Raw genomic sequence first — 21,383 nt, 5'->3', positions numbered from 1 at the left:
TCAATCTTGTATTTTCTTTTTCCAGGTTTCCTGAAATGCAGTTTTTCCAGCAAGAAAATGTGAGAAAAATTCTTACAGATGTTCTTTTCTGTTATGCCAGAGAAAACGAGCAGTTGCTTTATAAACAGGTAATGAAAATATCTTACAGGTGGCATCCATTGACTCAAAATTTTCTATACAGCTTGACAAATGATAGAGCAATAATGTAGCCTTTATTGTATCCAAAGTTGTATCATAATGCTAAAGCAATCAGAGAGTTGCTTGTCAGCTGCATGGTGAGAAAGGTAAGCTCATTGAAGCACATATGCTTCTTCCTTATTATAAGACATTCCACCAAATTGTCTTCTAGAAGGTGTTCAATCTTTTCTTTCAACTTCTGGGAGTTTGTTTATAAACAGCATCTTTGAAGGCAATCTAGTAATAAAATTTCAGAGTTGTATGTACAAATATTATTTTTAAGTATAGCATTTATAAATATATGACATGTCATGTAAAAAATAATCAAGTATCCTATTACCTTTTAAAACTTATCAGTAATAGAACTTCAGAAAGTTTCTTTAAATTTTTTGAAATGTGTATTTAGTTCCTTTGTGATCCTGTTATTTGACTCATCTCATTACTAAAGCAAAGAAGATTATTGGGTTGTTTTATTTTATTGAAATGTAAATTATTTAATATATACAGATATATTTACATTTTTTATTTAAGTTTATGGTGTTCTAATAAAAATACACACACTTGGGTATTTTTATGTATTTCTCCAAATGCAAATTAAGTGAGAATTCAAGCTAAATTCTTAAATTCTCTAATAATCAAAAGTTATAATGTATACCTAATTCAGGACCACTGAACTTAAATTTAATATAATAGAAAACACTTAATGGTAAAAGCAGTGTATTTAATTTGAAATAAACTAGATTTAAGGATAGTAAAACATGTCAGACTACAAATATACCAAATCGTACATTTTTAATTATTGTATATACATAGAATACCCAAGGGAACTAATTTTATCTTATTTTTAATAGTAGTAATATTTCTCTGTATTAATTAACTGCTGACAATAGCTTATTAGAATTGGAAATGAAAAATATATTGCATTTATAAGGGCAACCAAAAGCTATAACATGTCTAGAAAAAAATTAACAATAAAGATACAAAAGCTATATGAAGGAAACTATAGGCCAGGTGCAGTGGCTTACACCTATAATCCCAGCACTTTGTAAGGCTGAGGCAGGGTGATTGGCTGAGCCCAGGAGTTTGAGACCAGGCTGGGCAACATGGTGAAACCCCGCCTCTACAAAAGTACCACAAAATTAGCTGGGCATGGTGGTGCACACGTATAGTCTCAGCTACTTGGGAGACTGAAGTGGGAGGATCTCTTGAGACCAGGAGTTTGAGGCTGCAGTGAGCTGTGATTGATTCACTGCACTCTAGCCTGAGCGAAAGAGTGAGATCCTGTCTCAAAAAAAAAAAAAAGTTATTCAAGGATATAAAGCAAGAATCGAATAAATAGAAAAATAGCATGTTTTTGGATGAGAAGACTTTAAGTAAAAATATTACTTCTTTATGTTTAAATGAATTATCATTCCAGTGATAACCTGAGTAAGATATGTGTTTTTTTTTAAAAACTGGATACAGTTATTTTAAATTTAGTGCCTAAAAATGTTACACTTATTTTAACGGAGATAATATAATTTAGGGATTAAAAGCACTGAGTGTAGACGCAAATTCCTTTGTTTGAATCTCACCTCTGTCATTTACTAACTTCACAATCTTAGACAATTTACTTAACCTTTTTAATCTTTAGTTTTGCATCTGTAAGATGAGGGTAATAATAGTAATTACTTTCTAGAGTTAACATTTGGTGCCAAGCAAAGGTTCATGTTGGTAGTTGTGGTTGTTTTTATTATCATCATCATTATAATAATTATTAAATGTGTTGGAATTACCATAGAATTTGTGGGAAAGGGATAATGGGAAATATAGATATTAAAACTTCTATAAAGGTTCTGTGATCAAACTAATGTGACAGTATTATGTGAATTGACCATTGTTCAGTGAAACAGTCTAGAAACAAGTTCAGTTGTATATGGGATCTGAATATGGTAAAATAAAGAAAAGGATATTGACGTGCTATATGTGGATTTCCGTCTGGAAAAACCATTAAATTATACATTTATTGGAGAATAAATTCCAGATGGTGTAAAAATATAAATATAAAAACTTAAAGTATATAAAAATACTAGAAGAAGATTTAGGAGAAATTTTTTTGTAATCTCAGACTAGGAAAGGCTCTCGCAAGCAAGGTAGACTCATCTACAAGTCAGATAAAAAGTCGAAAGACTAAAAACAAACCAAAAAGGAGACTGGGGGAAAAAATCTATTAGTGTAGAATTCTTTTGGAAGCAAATAGCAGAAGACCCCATTTAAAATGGCTTAAACTGTAAAGAGATTGTTAACACACTTCACATGAAGTCTGGGAGTAAATAGTTCTGCTGCATTAGTTCATTAGCTTAAAATCTTTATCACAGATTCCAGGATTTTGTTTTTCTGCTTTCTTTTCATTATGTTGGCTTTCATTGTGAACCTTGTCTCTTTGTTATTTCCTCTTTTCCTTTAAATACTTGAAAATACCCCGTAGTAAAAGACTTGATGATAGTGAATCAAATCAGGATAAAGTTATCCCAAATTACACATCTGTTTTCCAATTTTTTTTAGAGAAAGAAAAAATAGATTAAGGAAGTCTTATAATAATGGAAACAAGTTCTATGGACAAGGAACAAAAACATAATAACTGTGCACTCCATCTACCATTTGTGATGTATGTGGCCCACTGCATTTGTATAGAAGACTACACAGGAATATGGAAGATCAGGTTCTTGATCCATTTAGACAAAAATCTATCAATTACTAAATTAGAAACTATTATTAACTTACTCCTGGGTGTCATTTTAAAATATTTAATTACTCCCTGTACATGTTTAAAATCCTATAGATTTTTTACAGAAAAATAATACCTTGCTGTAGAAGGACTGAATATTTAGCCAGATCAAATTTAAGAAAAAACCTTAAGTTTCATCACAAGCTGTTAAAGCTATTATTTTGTACTAGGTGACACCCTGTTTAACATCGACCATATTGTTAATAGTTATGGGATTTTATTGAATTAATGAGACTGTTATCATGTAGTAGAATGTCTTGCTGAGTTAATTGAAATCGCAGAGATTATATAAATGGTATTAATGAACTTTGACTGCCTGATGCCTTAGCTTTAATAAAGACTGCTTGGTGGGCTAAATGAACACAGGCAGATAAAAGAACAGGTTCAATTTTGTGAACCTACAGGCTGTTGAAGAAAACTTTTGTTACCTTTATTTTCAACTGGCATGAGTTTGGAGTGCAGTGACTACTAACAATCTAGCAGGGATAAAGGCTTTTAAGCAGGCAGAAATGCTGACAATATAAGTGGAAGCAAAATATACATTTTGGGAACCAGAAGCGTACTATCAATACATTATTTTCTATTACGCTTTGTCAAATTTATAGCATATTGAATTCATGATTATTATTTCTGGTATTTCTCTTTTCTTTTAAAGATGTCTATGTAATTGCCATTTGTAGTTATTAAACAGGTTTTACTAGTCTAGAATTGATAGCAAAACCAAAAATCTCTTTTAGGTATTTGAAAAAAAATCCCTAGTTTAGATGAAAGTCAAAACTGAGCTTGTAAAATAGTTTTAATGGTATTCAAAAGACTTAATTTCCATTCTGCCAAGAACGCCTTTATTTATTCATTTGAAATATGATTTAATGCTATTCTTTTTTCATATTGTAGCTTAGCTTTTTTCACTATGTGGATATACTAAGTGGTAGATATTGCATTCATTCAGTCAATATGTAGTGAGTACCTTATTTGTGCTGGGCCTGTGGTAGGATCTGGATGTGTATACACACACACACACACACACACACACACACACACAGTCACAGCTGTACAGTGTCCATTCTTACCTGCAGTACAGTACAGTACAGTACAGTAGTTCACCCTTACCTGCAGTTTCACTTTCTGTGGTTTCAGTTACCTGCAGTCAACCATCATTCAAAAACAGTTGAGTATGGTACAATAAGATATTTTGAGAGAGAGAGAGAGAGAAACCACAATCACATAATATTGTTACACTATATTGTTGTAATTGTTCTATTCTTATTAATTGTTGTTAATCTTAGTGTGCCTAATTTATAATCTTTAATTTAAATCATAATTTTAATACCTTTGTCATACAGGTGTATGTATAAAAACAGCATGGTATGTGTAGTTTTCAGTACTATTTACAGTTTTAGGCATCTACTGGGAGGTCTTAGAATATATCTCCTGCACATAATGAGGGACTACTGTATAGTCATTTCTGTGCTTATTTTATTATGTTGTTCCTTTCTTTCTAGACCACAAGCTCCATCGAAGTTAGGAACTTGCCCACTTGATTCACTTTTGTGTCCACAGCAAATACAGGCATTTAATAGTTTTTGCAATTCGTGAATGATTAATGGAGAATCTAGACAGAGTGGTATAACAGAAACTAGAAGGAAGAGAACATTTAAAGTTGGAAAGCTCCATTTAGACAAGAACTCTTATTAAACTAGCCATAACTTGTTATAAAATATATTTTGGGGAAAAAGCACTATTTCTTTCAAAAGGGCATCCCACTGACAGCAAAGAAAGAAAACTTCATGATAAACCTAGTAAGAACTATGCAGTTCTGCAAATTTTTGGATTGGAAAATCTGATGTTCTTAAAAATACTCTCCTCAAGTTAATTTCAATGCAATGCCAATAACAATTGTAATGTTTTGTTTACCATTTTATGTAACCTACATGATAATGACATAGCCTGGAATAAAAAAATAGAATCATCAAGATAAATTTGAAAAAAAAAGGAGCAGAAAATAGGAAATATTAGAATATTTTAAAGGTCGAATCTTTATAATGGTACAGTTATTGTTAATAGTATACAAACCAATGTATTTCACAGTGAAAGCCTGGAAAAAATGTAAGCTAAATATTTATTTTTTTCTAAAGATGGCATTTCAGAACTCTGGAGAGAAGATGGGTTATTCAGCTTATTGAATAGATTGAATTTATTGAAGATGGAATGATTAATCAGTAAATTGGTGTAATTCTTTTGGAGAAAAACATACTTATTTTCATGGCAAAAATTAAACTTATATCAGTTAAGCGAAGAATTAACTGAAAAAAAAAAAAGGAAACTGTATTCTTTCCTAATCTCAATATGAGGAGGGTCTTTATAGGCATGAAAGCAAAATAGAAACCATGAAGAATGATTTATTGTATTGACTAAAGTGTATAATGTCAGTATGATATATCATAGAAATCAAAAGTAAGACTAATGATAACATGGTAAAATGTTTGTAACAAAAATTACAAAGGGTTAATACCTTTCATTGGTATAGAACTACTAGACATCACCAAGGAAACGAAACATTTCATGAGGAGAAAAAGGGCAATTTATTAAGTAAAAACGGTCAATAAAATTTTGGGGTTCAGTCTTGCTAGCATTTAAATAAACTATAACAATTTAACTGTGAAACTTGACAAAATTTTTTTAAAACACTCTGAATATAGGTGAGGATGTGTGAGAGAGTGATTTTTATATTCTTCACTGAGGGAATTCTTTCTGGAGACAGCTTAATGGTATACATCCTACCAGACTTTAACACATATTTTTACCCCTTTACCCTGAAATTCTACTTCCAAGGACTTCAATCCTGGAGAAATCCTCAGAAATAGGCAAAAAAAGATCACAAGGATATCTATTGGAGTTTTAAATTTATTTCTTAACTTTTGGTTTTTGTCTGGCCTCCTTCTCCCCCTTTATCATTTTCTTATTTTGGTTTTTGCTTTTCCATACTTTTCTATTAATACAATACTTATTTATTATTTTAATGATTAAAATTATGGCACTTTCTTTTTGGAGTAACTTGAGACTATTCCAAGAGAGTAAACCCTTCATCATTTTTAAAGCAGAGTTAGTAATGCTTAATGTGATTTTTCTAGGTGTCTAACATGTTATCTGAAAGATTTTTTTCAAGGTTTGTTTAATAAGGAGATGGTTACCTATAAAGATTGAAATGATATGTGGTCCTTTGTCCTAAATCACAAGTAAATTGTCAATGAATCATAAATTGTTTTGTAAAAATATAACTAAATCTTTTTAATTCAAAGCTAGTGATAACTTATACATGAAGTCTGAAAAAGTTAACTTGCATATTATCTTTATGATAACAATTGGCTTTCTAAGAATAGTACAGTACTACTAGACTGTGCAGAGGACTATGTGACTCTGTTCATCCATTATAGGAAGCCTTCTCTAATTCTACCAGCAAAATATTTATCTCCTCTCTGCTTTCATATTTTATTTTTATTTCCTCTAAAAGTGGTGTTTTGTCTTGTCTTTTTATAAAAGAGCATCCCTAGTTACTAAGCAAAAGGAAAGTAGTAATTTGCTCACTTTAAGAGACAGGAAAGATTATAATCTGTTTTAACTTGCTGAAATGTTTTTCGATGCTTAAGGGGGAAAGAAATCTCAATTAGCAAAGGTAGCCATAATGTGGAATACTGTATGTCACCACAATAATGGATCAGTAATGGATTTTTTGTAGTACCCTTTTAAGGACAGCTTAGTAACTAATATTATACCTTTTTGTTTCTATTCCTGTTTTTGGTGAAAACCAATATAAAGAGGAAAATCGTATTGGTGAAATCATTAAATAAATTGAAATTAATCCTAGAATTTAAGTAGACAGGAAAAAATTACGGTACTTTTCTGATTAAACATGTTAAATCCTATTTTAACAAGTTTATTTTCTGTCATACCTTCTTAAGGTTGTTTCTTTTATTATCCAACATTTTAGCTAGCTGACTTCAGCACTTCCTAAATCTACAGACATCCTAATTTTGAGCCATTATATAATGAAAACATTGGATGTAATTTCCTTAGGTCTACAGTTCTTAGTTGCCCTTCTTACTGCAGATCTTAACACTGTAGCTCATGATTATAATTTGCATAAATGAAATTCATATTTATGAGTACAGATCTTGAAGCAACTGACAGGTGCAAGGTTATCTACCATGCCAATTTATTGTTTGTCATGTCATTTAAAAGAGAACTGCTCTCCATATTTTAAAGAAGAATACCTGCTGTGGTTGAATTAGAATCAAATTCTGAACGTAGATAAAAATCTCATCTTGTAGCTTTCCGTTTTTATGTGTTTCTATATAATGTGGAAATTTTGCTAGTGGGAATTGGTTTGAAGAAGTATTTAACTGAGTTTATACTGTCCACTAATGGACTCTGAGTATCCATCTCTTTCATTTTTCTGGCTCTTTTATTTCAGGGCATGCACGAACTGTTAGCACCTATAGTCTTTGTCCTTCACTGTGACCACCAAGCTTTTCTACATGCCAGTGAGTCTGCACAGCCCAGGCAAGTTTTTTTTTTAATATGAGCTCCATTTGTTTTTTAGCCCCCACGGTAACCTTTGTTTTTGAAACCTCAAAATCTTCTAAATGGAAGGTACTTACAAGCTGTACAAGTTGTAAACATTTGATTGTGTTTCATGTGGTTAATTGTTAATTCTACTTAATAGTTGTTAGGCCAGTTTAGCTATGGGGCAAATTTAGAATCATAAATGTCTTTGGAATTCTTGATTCTGTATCAAAGGAAGACATGTAAGTAATGGATCAAGAATGGAAAATTTTTGTTGTAATCACAAAAGTGCTAATGATTGATATTATCCATATATATCATGCTCAATGATCCACTTTTTACTCCAAGTTGAATAAGACTTTATATATGAGATTATCTCTCCTCATCAGGTTTGACTCAGCTTAATTCATAAGGAGCCACAAAGAACCTCAGTCTGTAAATAAACAAAATTGCTTCTCAAATTTTTTAGATATATTAATTCTTTCCTGCAAATAACTTTTGTAATTGGATTCAACTTAGGCTAATTGTTAGAATTCATTTTTCTAACTTAAGATACCCTAACTTTGGGGCCTTCAGAAAATCATTTTGGAAATGGAGGGCTCTGGGACTGTCAGGTTGTGTCCAGGAGTATTCATCAGGCCAGCCCATCTATATGCAGTAAACAGAAAACTTGCAGATAACATTTCACATATCTGATTATAAGACCTTTATTAATCAAATATAGCCATCCACTTTGCTGAGCATATATTCAGGCCTTTGTTAAATTAACTTTTGTCTATTAGTTTATAGATTAGTATTTTCAAGTTTCCTTGAAGCTTTGCTAATTTTACTGAGTTTTTTTTTTTTTAATCTTGACAATAGTATAACCATATATAACTTGCTTTCACTTCAGTTATTCTAAAATTTAAACATGAAGTTAGTATTAGGATCCTGTTGTAATGCCTTTTTTTTTTTTTTAATTTTATGTTTTGAGACAGAGTCTTGCTCTATGCAGCAGTGCTATCTCGGCTCACTGCAACCTCTGCCTTACGGGTTCAAGTGATTCTCCTGCCTCAGACTCCCGAGTAGCTGAGACTACAGGCGGGCACCACCTCGCCCAGCTAATTTTTGTATTTTTAGTAGAGATGGGATTTCACCATGTTGGCCAGGATGGTCTTGATCTCTTGACCTCGTGATCTACCCACCTCAGCCTCCCAAAGTGTTGGGATTACAGATGTGAGCCACCATGCTCGGCCTGCCATTTTTTTTTTAATGTGAGTGTATTCTTCAGACAGCAGCTCTTTAAAAAATGTGCATGTAGAATATAATTTACAAAAAAATATAGGTGATTGAAAATAGCTTTTAAATGTGTTGGACCTGCTTCTTCAGCTGATTCAATGTGTTAAAAAGTAAAATAAATGCTTAAGAGGTGTTGTCACTGATAAGTTGATGTTAAAATGAAAATAAATCCAGTTAAAGAAAATAAATCAATGTTTTGATATTGCATATTTGACCAGTAACTACCTTTTTGTTCTTTTGGACAACAAGTGATAGATTGTGGATTAATTGATTATTCTAGATGAATCATAGTCAAGGAATATATTGTCAAATTCTGTATTTATTTGGAATAATTAGATAGTTCATGTGGCATAGAGGCATAGACAAGGCAGCTAATTTGTTTTTGATCTTTATAGAAAGAAAGCATATCATTTGTTAATGGCATTGCTCTTTTCATTAAAAAAGACTAATTTTTTTCGTTTGCATATTCTATGAAAGTTGTCTTATATAGAATAAGGCAAACTTTGCCTCTTTAATTATTCAAAAATTACACATTTTGATTGCTTGTATTGCTTTTTTAAGTGAGGAAATGAAAACTGTCTTGAACCCTGAGTATCTGGAACATGATGCCTAGTAAGTACAAAAACTTTCTTTGTTTTATTTTTTTATACCATCATTATTTTAATGAAAGTTACATAACATTATGTTATTTTATTTTTAGTGCAGTGTTCTCACAACTTATGGAAACTGCTGAACCTTGGTTTTCAACTTTTGAGCATGATGGTCAGAAGGTAAATCTTATAGTACAGATCTTTTCAGTATATGCGATGGAGCAAATGCTTTCAATAAATAACAACATGTAACCAAAGAATAGTATATAGCCTTTATTATTGTAACCAAAATGAAATTACCTATGGAATAAGATTGAGCCTGGGGATCTAAGTATATTTCTAATCATATTGGCAGATACACAAAGGCAATTGTAAAAATTTCATATAAAAACATTTTATATGTGTGTATATTAATCAAGCAGCATAAGTGCTTCGTTACAAAATTATTATAATCTTTCTCTTGCTACCCTAGTTAGTTGGTATACACATTATTACTGAAGTGCATAGGTAGAATCTGTGTCAAATAGGTTGTTTTGCTTTTACCAGTGCGTTGCTATTGAATTCATACACTTAGCATCAATATCCCTTACTCTTACTCTTACTCTTATTCTTATTTTTAACTATATTTTAAATTTTTATATAATTCACATAGCATAACTTGTACCTATGAAACTTTTAATGGTTTTTAGTATATTTATAGGGTTAGCAGGCAAACATCCCTGCTATCTAATTCCAAAACATTTTTTTAATCACCCAAAAAGAAAACTGCATGTCCATTAACAGTCACTCTCCATTTCCCTGTTCCTACAGGCCCTGGCATCACTAATATACTTTCTGTCTCTATGGACTTGCTGATTCTGGATATTTCATATAAGTGGAATCATATACTACACTGCCATTTGTGACTGACTCCTTTCACTTAGCATAGTGTTTTCAGTGTTCATATTGTGGCATGTACCAGTATTTCTTTTTATGCCTGAAAAATATTGCATTATATAGATATACCACATTTTGTTTATCCATACATCAGTCGATGGACATTTGGGTTATTTTCACTTTTGGCTATTGTGAATAACTTTGAACATTTATATACAAGCTTTGTATGAACATGTGTTCATTTCTCTTGTTATATACCTAGAAGTGGAATTGCTGAGTTAACTATATTTTCAAACTAACCTTCATGCTATCTTAGTGATCATTATGGTTGTCTCATTATATTACACAATATTGGAAAAATCACAAATTCTTCTGGCAATGGATACTGTTAAAGAATTTGGTATATTGTTTCCAGTATGGCTTATTTCCTTTATATTGGTATAATTAATTGCTTTCTGGTTAGAAACCATTATTACTCAGTCACTTCATTCCATCTCTTAAAAAATGAAATAGGTAATCGATGTTTTTCATGCCTTTGGCCAGCTCAGAGGTTGGCATCCTACTGCCTGTAGGTCAAATTTGGCCTACCATCTGTTTTTATACATCTTATGAGTTAAGAGTGGTTTTTAACATTTTTAAATGGTTAGAAAACTGTCAAAAGAAGAATAGTATTTTGTAACATGTGAAAAGAATATGAAATTTAAGTTTCCATGCCCTTAAATAAAATGTTTTGGAACACAGTCATTCCTATTTGTTTACTTATTGTCTGTGGCTGCATGATCATTACAGTGGCAGAGTTGCAGCACAGACTGTATGACTCGTAAAGCCTAAAATATTTACTCTCTGGCTGTTTACAGGGAAAGTTTGCTGACCCCTACACTAGGTGATAAAGTATTTCTTCATATACCAATATGTTATATTGTAAAAGGGTTGTAGAAGGTAAAAGCTACTGTAAGCGTATTTGGCAAACTACTTTATATTTTTGGAATAATAACCTTTTGTTCTTGGCAAGTTATGTGATGAAGTCATAAGACTTATATGAACATCAACATTTTGAGCAGAGTATTTGAACACATTTAAACACTGATCATTTCTTAATAGTGGTCATTTTGTATTTTATAACTGAGTCACGCTAGGTGAGAAACTCAGTGACTAAACTGCGAGGGTTATCAGTTCTTGATTTTACCTAATTGTATTGATATTACTGAGTCAGCTTTATAAAAGTGGCTTAGACAACACAAAGAAAGACATTCATTTTTATCAAGAAACATAATAGATGTGACTTTTGAACATTCATCTTAATTACCCTTATATATGAATGAATAATATATTCCTAAAAAGTATTTCTAGTGAATCCCTTTTTCATCTTCCTATTTTAATTATTTCATGGTGCTCTCACCTTTTTTTAAGAATGAGTAGTAGGCAGATAATAAGACTTCTTGTTTAAACTGTCATTGATAAAGAATGACATCCATATATTTATTAATTTCATATTTAAATAATACATGTTCAATTTTTCTGTTTTTAGGGGAAAGAAACACTGATGACTCCCATTCCCTTTGCTAGACCACAAGATTTAGGGCCAACAATTGCTATTGTTACTAAAGTCAACCAGATCCAGGATCATCTACTGAAGAAGCATGATATTGAGCTTTACATGCACTTGAACAGACTGGAAATTGCACCACAGATATATGGGTTGTAAGTATTAAAGTTCTTTTGTTTGTTTGTTTGTTTCTTTGTTTGTTTTTTTGAGACAGAGTCTCCGTCTTTCACCCATGCTAGAGTGCAGTGGCATGATCTTGGCTTACTGCAAACTCTGCCCCCTGGGCTCAAGCGATCCTCCCATCTCAGCTTCCCAAGTAGCTGGTACCACAGACACGTGCCACCAAGCCCAGCTAAGTTTTTGTAGTTTTGGTAGACAGGGTTTCACCATGTTGGCCAGGCTCCCCTTGAATTCCTGAGCTTGCCTCTGCTTCCCAAAGTGCTGGGATTACAGATATGAGCCATTGCACCCAGCCTAAAGTTTCAATTTCAACTACATCTAATTATGTAGTAGTTTCTAATGATATGTAAATTTCTATGTGCTCGGATCCTTAAAAATAACAACTGTTCCTTCTCCATTTTATTTCACATCTCTTTTGTGTGTCTATGTGCATGCTCAGTGCTTATCACTTTCACCTGTGTATGGTATCTCATCTAATACTCTTTGTAATACCAACCCTGTAAATTGGGTATTATTCCTTTATTAGAGATGAAGAAGTTAAGGCTCAGGTTTAGTTTACACATATTGCACAGTGAAATCGTAACTCAGAGCCATAATTATTTAGGATTGGCTACATAATTTGCAGAGCCCAGTGCAAAAGAAAGATGCAAGGCCCCTTTGAAAAAATTAGTAAGAATTTCAAGCTGGTAACAGCAGATCATTGAACCAAGCATTCCAAGAAGTTGTATTAGTCGTACATGCATGGAGCCAGCCCCAAATCCTAACAATACAATAAAATATTCGTGTTCTTTCCATTATATCATATGATCATCTTTTGTTCTACCCTCAGAGGTAGATTCCTGTAAGTAAGATAGATGCCTCTCAGGGACCATAATGACCATAATGTATTAATTTTCTTCAGCCACATAACTTCTGTAACATGTCATAGCAGAACAGGGAGATGCTCACTCCTTAGGGGTGGGTGTGCATGTGTGTGTGTGTGTGTGTGTGTGTGTGTATGTGTATTTTTTCAGTGGCTTATAAGGTGTGTATGCAAATTAAAAAAATATTTGTTTTAGTAAATGTGAATTATCTATGCAGTGCTACAGACAAAAGGGTTCTTTATATTGAAATAGTAGAACATTTATATGTAGTGCTAGGCAGTTTCTTGGTAGATACTTTATGTAAAGCTTGACTCTCCATTAGGTAGAACATGCAAAATTGAGGCAATTTTTTTATTGAGGTGTACTTAGTAGATGCTCAATAAATGTGAATTCATTATTTGAATTGCAGAGAATCTCAAACAAGTCACCCAGAGCAGGGTCTGTTTATTTAACCCAGAAAAGAGAATAGTGTTTTGTTTATATTCTCATTTTATACAGAGTCTTCCATGAATAATAACTCTCAGCTGTTTTTCTTCTCTGGAAGCCCTGAACTGTGACTGAAGAAGTCTGCTTTTCTGTTTTAACGCTGCATGTTTTCCTTTTTCTTACTTTAGCTTAACCTCATCATTGAGAGCAGCTTCATTATTTCCACTGGAAATGAGAAAATTGTGTGTGACATGTGGTATTGGGCAGCAATGCAGGTTATTAATGAATTGCTATGTACATTTGAAAGTCTAACTAATACATTTATGATTATAGACATAAAAATTTATTTGAAAGAGCTAGTAACAAGGTCAGGAGTTAAATTTTTATATTCCTCTCCACTGTGCAAATAATTGGTATATCCAAATACAAAAGCACATTTTACACCCTCAAAAATTGCTTGCTAAGATCCAGAAATTGGTTTTAAATATTGGGGAAAGAAGTTGATGTTGAACATGTTTATCATTTCTTTGAAATGCTTTATAATTTTTTGCCTTCTTGCCCAAACTGGTGCTTGATGTTGCAGTGGTGATGGCATGGGCTTGGGTGCAATAATTTATAACCAGAGTGTTTCTGTTTCCTTTTCAGATGTTAGTTTCCTTCAGTTAGTTTCAGGGGTTAGTTTCATCTTTATCATAATAATTTATAGAATTTCTTTGACATTTTGACCAGTACCTTCCCATTAAAATTCCATGATCCATGACATAATTATTCTTAATCTCTCCAACATTATCAGCAATACTGAAAATACCAGGTCTTGCAATAATCATAGCTACCTCATTTAGCTCATTATATTTTAATAGAATCTCATCTGTATTATTTTTTAAAATATGTATTTTTTAATCTTTGAAGAATAGATTACTCATCTCAACTGGCCTCTATTACATTTTATAATGCAAGGATTTTATTTACCTATTTCACATATTAATTTGGTTTTGTTATTACTATTTATGGAGCACATTAAAGGCCAGAGTGCTTGAATTTTCTTATATCCCTAAGCTGTACTACCATCTGTACTACCCATCTATGTATTTTCTATTAATGACTATTAGAAACTTTGGGTCAAAAAACAGTGTAAGCCAGGCATGGTGGCACATGCCTGTAATCCCACCCTACTCAGGAGTCTGAGGCAGGAGGATCGCTTGACCCAGGAGTTCGAGTCCATCCTGGGCAACATAGCAAGACCCCCATCTCTAATAATAACAATAATAATAATGCGGTAGATAGAAGCATAGGCTCTGAAATGAAACAGCCTTTGTTTTTTCATCTGTGAAATGGAAATTAAAAATAATGGTACCTACTTCATAGGGTGCCTGTGAGAATTAAATCATAATATACAGAAAAAAGTAGTACTCAGTATGTAGTATACATTTAATGTATGTTTTGACATGCCTTTATTACCATTATTTGTCATTACCATTACTTAATTAGAATGTCATGGCTATGTGAATATGATGTCCTGTGTGAATCATTAGTTAGCCCTTCCAACTCTGTCTTTGACTTTTTTTTCTTTTCACTAAAGCCTATGTACTTCTCTTACCTGCAAACTTATAATAGCCGTGTTTTCGACCACTGCTTTCTAAAGTGATGCTATAGAAGTTGGGAGTAAACTTTTAGAAATGATCATATAGTTTGGCAGAATAATTTTATGTTCTAGAATTTAATATTATAGTTTTGTATCTCATGGAAATGAATTAAAATATCTTAATCTGTATCACACAAATATCTTAATCTAAGTAATTGCTGTGCTACTGTTTATTCCTTTTGGAAGAAAGTTGTTAATTTAGTTTTACATTCAGAATTAATACTTGAAAATATAGTCAGTGGTTTGAGTAAATATCACCAAGGGGCAGATGTAAAATAATCTCTTTTTAGTTAATGAAACTGCTTTCTCAGATTACATAATAATTCATAATGGTGTCATCTAAAGTGTGCTTTTGCATGCCAGATATTTTATAGAATTTTAATTTTCAAACAAAACAAATTTTTTTGTAAAGTAAAATGTTTCAAGAAAATTATAAATTATAGTAAAAATGAAAAATTAAAAAAGAAAATAAAAAAGTAAAATATTAGAAATTATAATAAAAATGTCAATAATGAATGAGCCAGTGGCAAAATGTTATCATTACCAACAGCTTGTATGGAAAGAGGAGTAAATCATAAATATATATTTACATGGGGGAAAAGTGTTAGCAAGATTAAATTAAGCCCCATGTAGAGTCCAATTTCTACTTTTAGTCAAAATTTTTAACAGTTGCATGGAACATCAAATTACTTAAATCTAGTCTGTATTATGGTTATATTTGTCACTAAATTTTGCAATTATTTTTAAAACCAGGTTTTCCAAGAGAATATATGTTAATATCTCCTGAGGTGGGAGATGTGCCCTAAGTATGTACACTTGCTGCATTTTGCTAATAGATGTACTTAACAAAATTAGAATTAACAAATAGTACAAAAATATTACTTGCACTAAAATTTGATAATCTCATTCTAAATTACATGATCCTAGTTTTATATAAATTGATGACATTTATCTTGACATGTGAATAAGTCCACATGAAATCTTGAATATTATATAACAGCTTGCTTATTTAATGCTGTTACTTATATATTTAACTGTATTATCTTCTAGATGATTAAAATTTTTTTGTTAGCAAGTTTTAAATCAATTTACTACCTGTATTTTAGGTTAAATAAAATTAAATCCGCAATTAAATGTTCAACATAAGTGATTTTATAAAATAATACATCCTAAAGGTAATTTATATTATGTTTTTCATTAATTTTATGAAAGTTCCTTCTGTTGCACATAGAATGAAGTTTCTCTTACTATAATTTGAATAAATAATTAACATCTTTTTTCTTTTTTTTTGAGAGGGTGTCTTGCTCTGTTGCCTAGGCTGGTGTGCAGTGGTGCAGTCTTGGCTCACTGCAGCTTCTGCCTCCCGGGTTCAAGCAATTATCCTGCCTCAGCCTCCTGAGTAGCTAGGATTATAGACGCCCACCACCACACCTGGCTAATTTTTGTATTTTCAGTAGAAATGGGGTTTCACCACATTGGATAGGCAGGTCTCAAACTCCTGACCTTGAGTGATCTGCCCGCCCGGGCTTCCCAAAGTGCTGGGGTTACACGTGTGAGCCACTGCGCCCAGCCTAATTAACATATTGAGTTGTCTTTTGTTTGCCAATTATTGATTGGTATTGCACTTAAAAAAATTAGGTTCTATAAACCTGTCAATACATACTGACCAATTTGCAAAGTAAAATATTGACTGCATCATTTCCAGCTTTCCAAGGTAATTTTTTAAGAGTCATTTTTGTGGTATTTTTTAGTATAAGCATAAGAATGTCCTGAGATTTCATCACTTGGGGATTATTTTTGTGCAAAAGCATCTAAAATATTTGTGTTACAATTCTATCACTGATCACACATCATGTTGTGAGTTCAAAAAACTCTTAACTTAGAGCAGATTTATATAGAGATTCAATGCTACTACAACATTCTTTTATTATAAAGAGACTAAAATTTGAAGTTTAACAGTTTTAGTAGGCCAGAATAACTGTTTTATTATCACCTTTAAATGTATTGAATCTGTAAACTTTTTACTGTATTTTATACTTTGATATCAATAGAGTACATAATAGGCATCTGTGGGATATGCAATTAATGTCACTTTTGAGGAAAGACCCTCATAACACGCTTGGGCTTCGGCACTGTTAAATTATGAGCTCTTTACAACACTCATGGGATAAATTCCATATCCCCCAAATGCTTATTATATATCTTCCATGTCTATTTTCTATTATCTGGATTAGCAGTTGTTTTACCGTGCAGTTTATTGTAATTTAATTGGGGAGATTCTTGGTTATTGATTACTAATCTGCCAAATTTTTGATATAATTTTAAAATATGTCATAGTATATTGGTTCTAACATATCATAGTATAATTATGTTGAATGCCAAGTTTTTTTTTAACCTATATTTGAAGTATAAACATATTGGTAAAAAAGTAACTCTCAGTCATCAGAAGTCAGTGTAATTATCCACCTAAAAGATTATATCTCTCAACAGTTTAAGAACTTCCTAAACACAGTTAACAATTGAGATATTCCTTTTCAATGAGCTTTATATTATACATTAAACATAATACATGAAATATGAAGGATTAGAAAGTGACGATCCAATGATAGCTTGCTTTCATACACTACTGAATGTTTTCCCAGAATTATTATTTTTCAGAAAGTAGGAGTTTTTCCCCTTCTACATGAAGAATTATCACTGATTAAGAATTATGGGGAAGAATAATTAAATATTTGAAATAATGACTCATAATTTATTATATTTATTATTTCCTGAGGGCTAGGCATTGTGCTAAAGGCTTTATCCTTTTTTGTTTGTTTGTTTTTTGTTTTTTTGTTTTTTGTTTGTTTGAGAGGGGGTCTCGCTCTGTCACTCAGGCTGGAGCGCAGCGGTGTGATCTCAGCTCACTGCAGCCTCCACCTCCCAGGCTCAAGGGATCCTCCCACCTCAGCCTTCCAAGTAGCTGGGACCACAGGCACTTGTCACCATGCCCAGCTAATTTTTTGTATTTTTGGTAAAGACAAGGTTTCACTATGTTGCCCAGGTTGATCTCAAACTCATAAGCTCAGGTGATCTGCCTGCCTTGGCCTCCCAAAGTGCTGAGATTACAGGTGTGAGCCACCACACCTGGCCAAAAGGCTTTATCTTATTTAACCTAATAACACATAGAAATAGGTACTGTTATTATCCCTATTTTGTTGATGAGGAAATGAAGGATTATAAAGCCTTATTTAGATTAAATAGTTACCAAGAAGCTGAGCCAGGCTTTGAACTCTTGAGCTAATATTCACAGTTTAATTTGACTAGGACTATAAGTGTGGTAGAAAGCTGAGGCATCTGAAGGTTTTATGTGTCACATTGGACCATGAGCCAAATTCAGCTTCACCAGATGTCAAAGACCCAGGCTAGGTACAAGGCCCAGAATCAGGAGTCTTGTTAGTACTGATTAGAAACCAGCCTTAAAAGGAAGGAATAGAAAATCAAGGCCCCTGGAGAGCCTAAGGTCCACAGTCATGCCCCAAATCAGGAATAAATGAGCTCCAGATCTTTCACACAGGATGTGCCCCCAGCAAATGTATAGCTAAAACAATAAGCCATAGCCTGAAGGCTTAAATTTCCTTGTCGAAGTCCAATTCTGGCCTTATTTAAGTCAGACTACTGGATAAAAAATTAAGGAAGCTTGGGGATGGGGATCTGCTACTTTAATCTTAAACTTGACCTACAAAAAAAGGGTTAATTGATGAAGTGGGAGAAACAACCTTTACTGACAAAGTGACCATGTATTTTAGCATAGTCAAAGGCCAAGAAGGAAAAGTGCTGAGTTATGCATACACTAGCTTAGGAAGGGTACCATCCACATGCCTTTCTAGATAAAAATATGCTTTTCCCACTGAGAGGCGAACAAAAATCAATAATTCAAGCAAGAGGAAAACAAGTGTAAGAGGACTACTGGAAAGCAATGTAACCAGTAAGATATGATTAAGTCTAAATAACTGAAAGCAATTGTCAAAAATAATCATGTCAATAGCAGTGAAAATAATTTAAATCATTATTTGTATCTTAAGTCTACTTAATTCTAGTGAATAATTTAAAGAGGGAAGGAAGTATGGAAGTTTACATAATTCATCAGTACACATGAAATAAATATATTATTGATGTTTCTAATCACTAAGTAAATGTTTTAAAAAATGCTCATAAAAGATGTTTATGCAATAGGATTGTGACGATTAAATGAAAAAAACATATAGAGTACAATACCTGGCACGTTGTAAGCACTCAATCAGTGTTCATTGTTACTAATTTTTATGTGCTCAGTGCAAAATTCCTGGCTATTAATAAGACTCATAATAAGCAGCAATAAGAAGAATAACAAAAGAAAGTAACAAGATTATTTACAAAGGAAGCATAAAAGATGATGACAAAGCTATCAAACATTAGTTATGGTACTATACATAAATGCTTTAAACTTACCTAGTAAAAGGCAAAAATTATTGACTGGCTTTATAGACAATATCCAACTATATGCTTCTTAGAAGAGGCAGCTAAAATAAATTGATGTAGCTTGGTAAAAGGATTACAGGGACAGCAACTGTAATATCAAGATAATATACTTCAAAGAAAAGCATTGAAAGAAACAGAGAATAGCCTTGTATATTCATAAAACATTCAGTTCTTCATAGACATACAATAGCCTTGAATTTTGGCATGTAAAATCTGTGACAGCAAGGAGTTTGTCTTATTCATTAATATATCTCAAATGCCTCCCTAAACTGAACCTGGCATGTGGTAAACACTCAGCAAATAATTTTTGAGTACATGAGAAGATGGATGAATGGGAAGGAAAGAAAAACAAAGAAGGAAAGATCACAAACCAGTAATATAAGGATCTGATTATTCAAAATATGATATGGTGAAAATTTTGTTGCTATTTTAAGGAACATCAAGTAATAAGAATGAAACAATTACAACTCTAAATAATTAGTAGAAAACATACATGAATAGCCTATCTTCCAATGACGATAGATTTTGTAAGAATATCAGTGAAGACATTCTAGATGGTAAGCTGGAAATTTGACTACTTCAAAATTTCAGTCCGGGGAGGGGGTGGTGGTGCTGCCTGATTCTTGTGTTGTTCTTTGCTCGATTAAACTCTGTTAAATTTAAAAAAAAAATTAGTCCAATAAAATTCAATGTAAATTTTTCCTTATGATTTTTAAATTGGTTTAAAAAATTTAACATACATAAAGAAATAATATGAAGAATAAAATACTAATTTTTATTTTTTATATATAGAGTCCTAAATTTGGTAAGAAATCACTAATCCATTAAGTAGAACAGTAAAATGAAACAACAAATCATAAGGAAAAATTAACAATGGCCAGTACATATAGTGAAAACTTTCAGCTATTCAAACATTTAAAGAAACAGAAATTAGGTGGCTCATACTTATAATCGCAGCGCTTTGAGAGGTCGTGGCGGGAAGATATCTTGAGGCCAGGAGTTTGAGATCAGGCTGGGGGCAAGGTAGTGAGACCCTTGTCTCTACCCAAAAAATAAAAATAAAAAAAGAAAGAAAAAGGAAAGAAAAGAAAGAAAAAATTAGCCAGGTATAGTGGTGCACACCTGTAGTCCCAGAGACCTGGGAGTAGACCCTGTCTCTAAAAAATAAAAAAATTTAAAAAAAGGAAAGAAATATACAAATTAAGTAGCATAATATAATTTTCATTTAGATTGATAAAGATTAGAGAAAATTTTGCTCAATGTTGATATGATCATTTAGGAGGCAATTGGGAGGGTAAGTCAGAAATCTGACCAATTGGATTCTTTGACTCATAATTTCCCTTTTAAGCATATAAACATATTAAGTGCATCAGTAGAATAAAAGTCCATGTATAGATATGTTTATCACAGTGTTTTTTATGACATGAAATGAGAAATAATACATTTCCAATAATAAGGTAAATAAAAATAGGGGAAATGTTATGCCAAGAACATGGAAAAAGAAAAGTAAAATAAAAGTAGAAGGCAGGAAATAATAAATATGAGTTAAAACTAATATAATTGAAAACAATAACAGAAAATAAATGAAATGAGTTGTTTCTTTGAAAAGGTCAATTAAATTGACAGACACTAGCAAGACTAACAAGAAAAGGGAGAAAGGAAATGAATATGGCTATAAAAGGGCATGGAAAGGATCTTTATGGTAATGGAACATATCATGGTAGTGACATTGGACTATAGTTTTGCAGGATGTTACCATTGGGGAAAACTACTGGGTACTGAGGAGCTCTTTGTATTATTTCTTACAACTGTATGTGAAGGTACAATTATCTCAAAATAAATAGTTTAATTAAAATAATGTCAGAGCCTTGCGCAGTGGCTCATGCCTGTAATTCCAGCACTTTGGCAGGCTGAGGCGGGCAGATCACTTGAGGCCAAGAGTTCAAGACAAGTCTGGCCAACATGCTGAAACCCC

At 32.3% G+C, this 21,383-nt stretch overlaps 1 protein-coding gene across 50 annotated transcripts in view; it reads left to right on the top strand.

The window, feature by feature from the left end:
• The window catches only part of TBC1D5 (TBC1 domain family member 5), a 584,007-nt gene that overhangs the window by 356,838 nt on the left and 205,786 nt on the right, over positions 1-21,383 (top strand). For all 50 annotated transcript variants that reach the window (XM_054680417.2, XM_001161410.8, XM_009444995.4 and 47 more), the window contains 5 exons: positions 26-128; positions 7,416-7,504; positions 9,347-9,397; positions 9,486-9,555; positions 11,780-11,952. In XM_054680417.2, the coding sequence (XP_054536392.1) occupies positions 26-128; positions 7,416-7,504; positions 9,347-9,397; positions 9,486-9,555; positions 11,780-11,952 (486 nt within the window). The remainder of the gene's footprint in view (positions 1-25; positions 129-7,415; positions 7,505-9,346; positions 9,398-9,485; positions 9,556-11,779; positions 11,953-21,383) is intronic.

Source organism: Pan troglodytes, chromosome 2 (assembly GCF_028858775.2).
Source record: "Pan troglodytes isolate AG18354 chromosome 2, NHGRI_mPanTro3-v2.0_pri, whole genome shotgun sequence".
NCBI classification, from domain to species: Eukaryota; Metazoa; Chordata; class Mammalia; order Primates; family Hominidae; genus Pan; species Pan troglodytes.
This window is presented reverse-complemented; position numbering and strand designations above follow the sequence as displayed.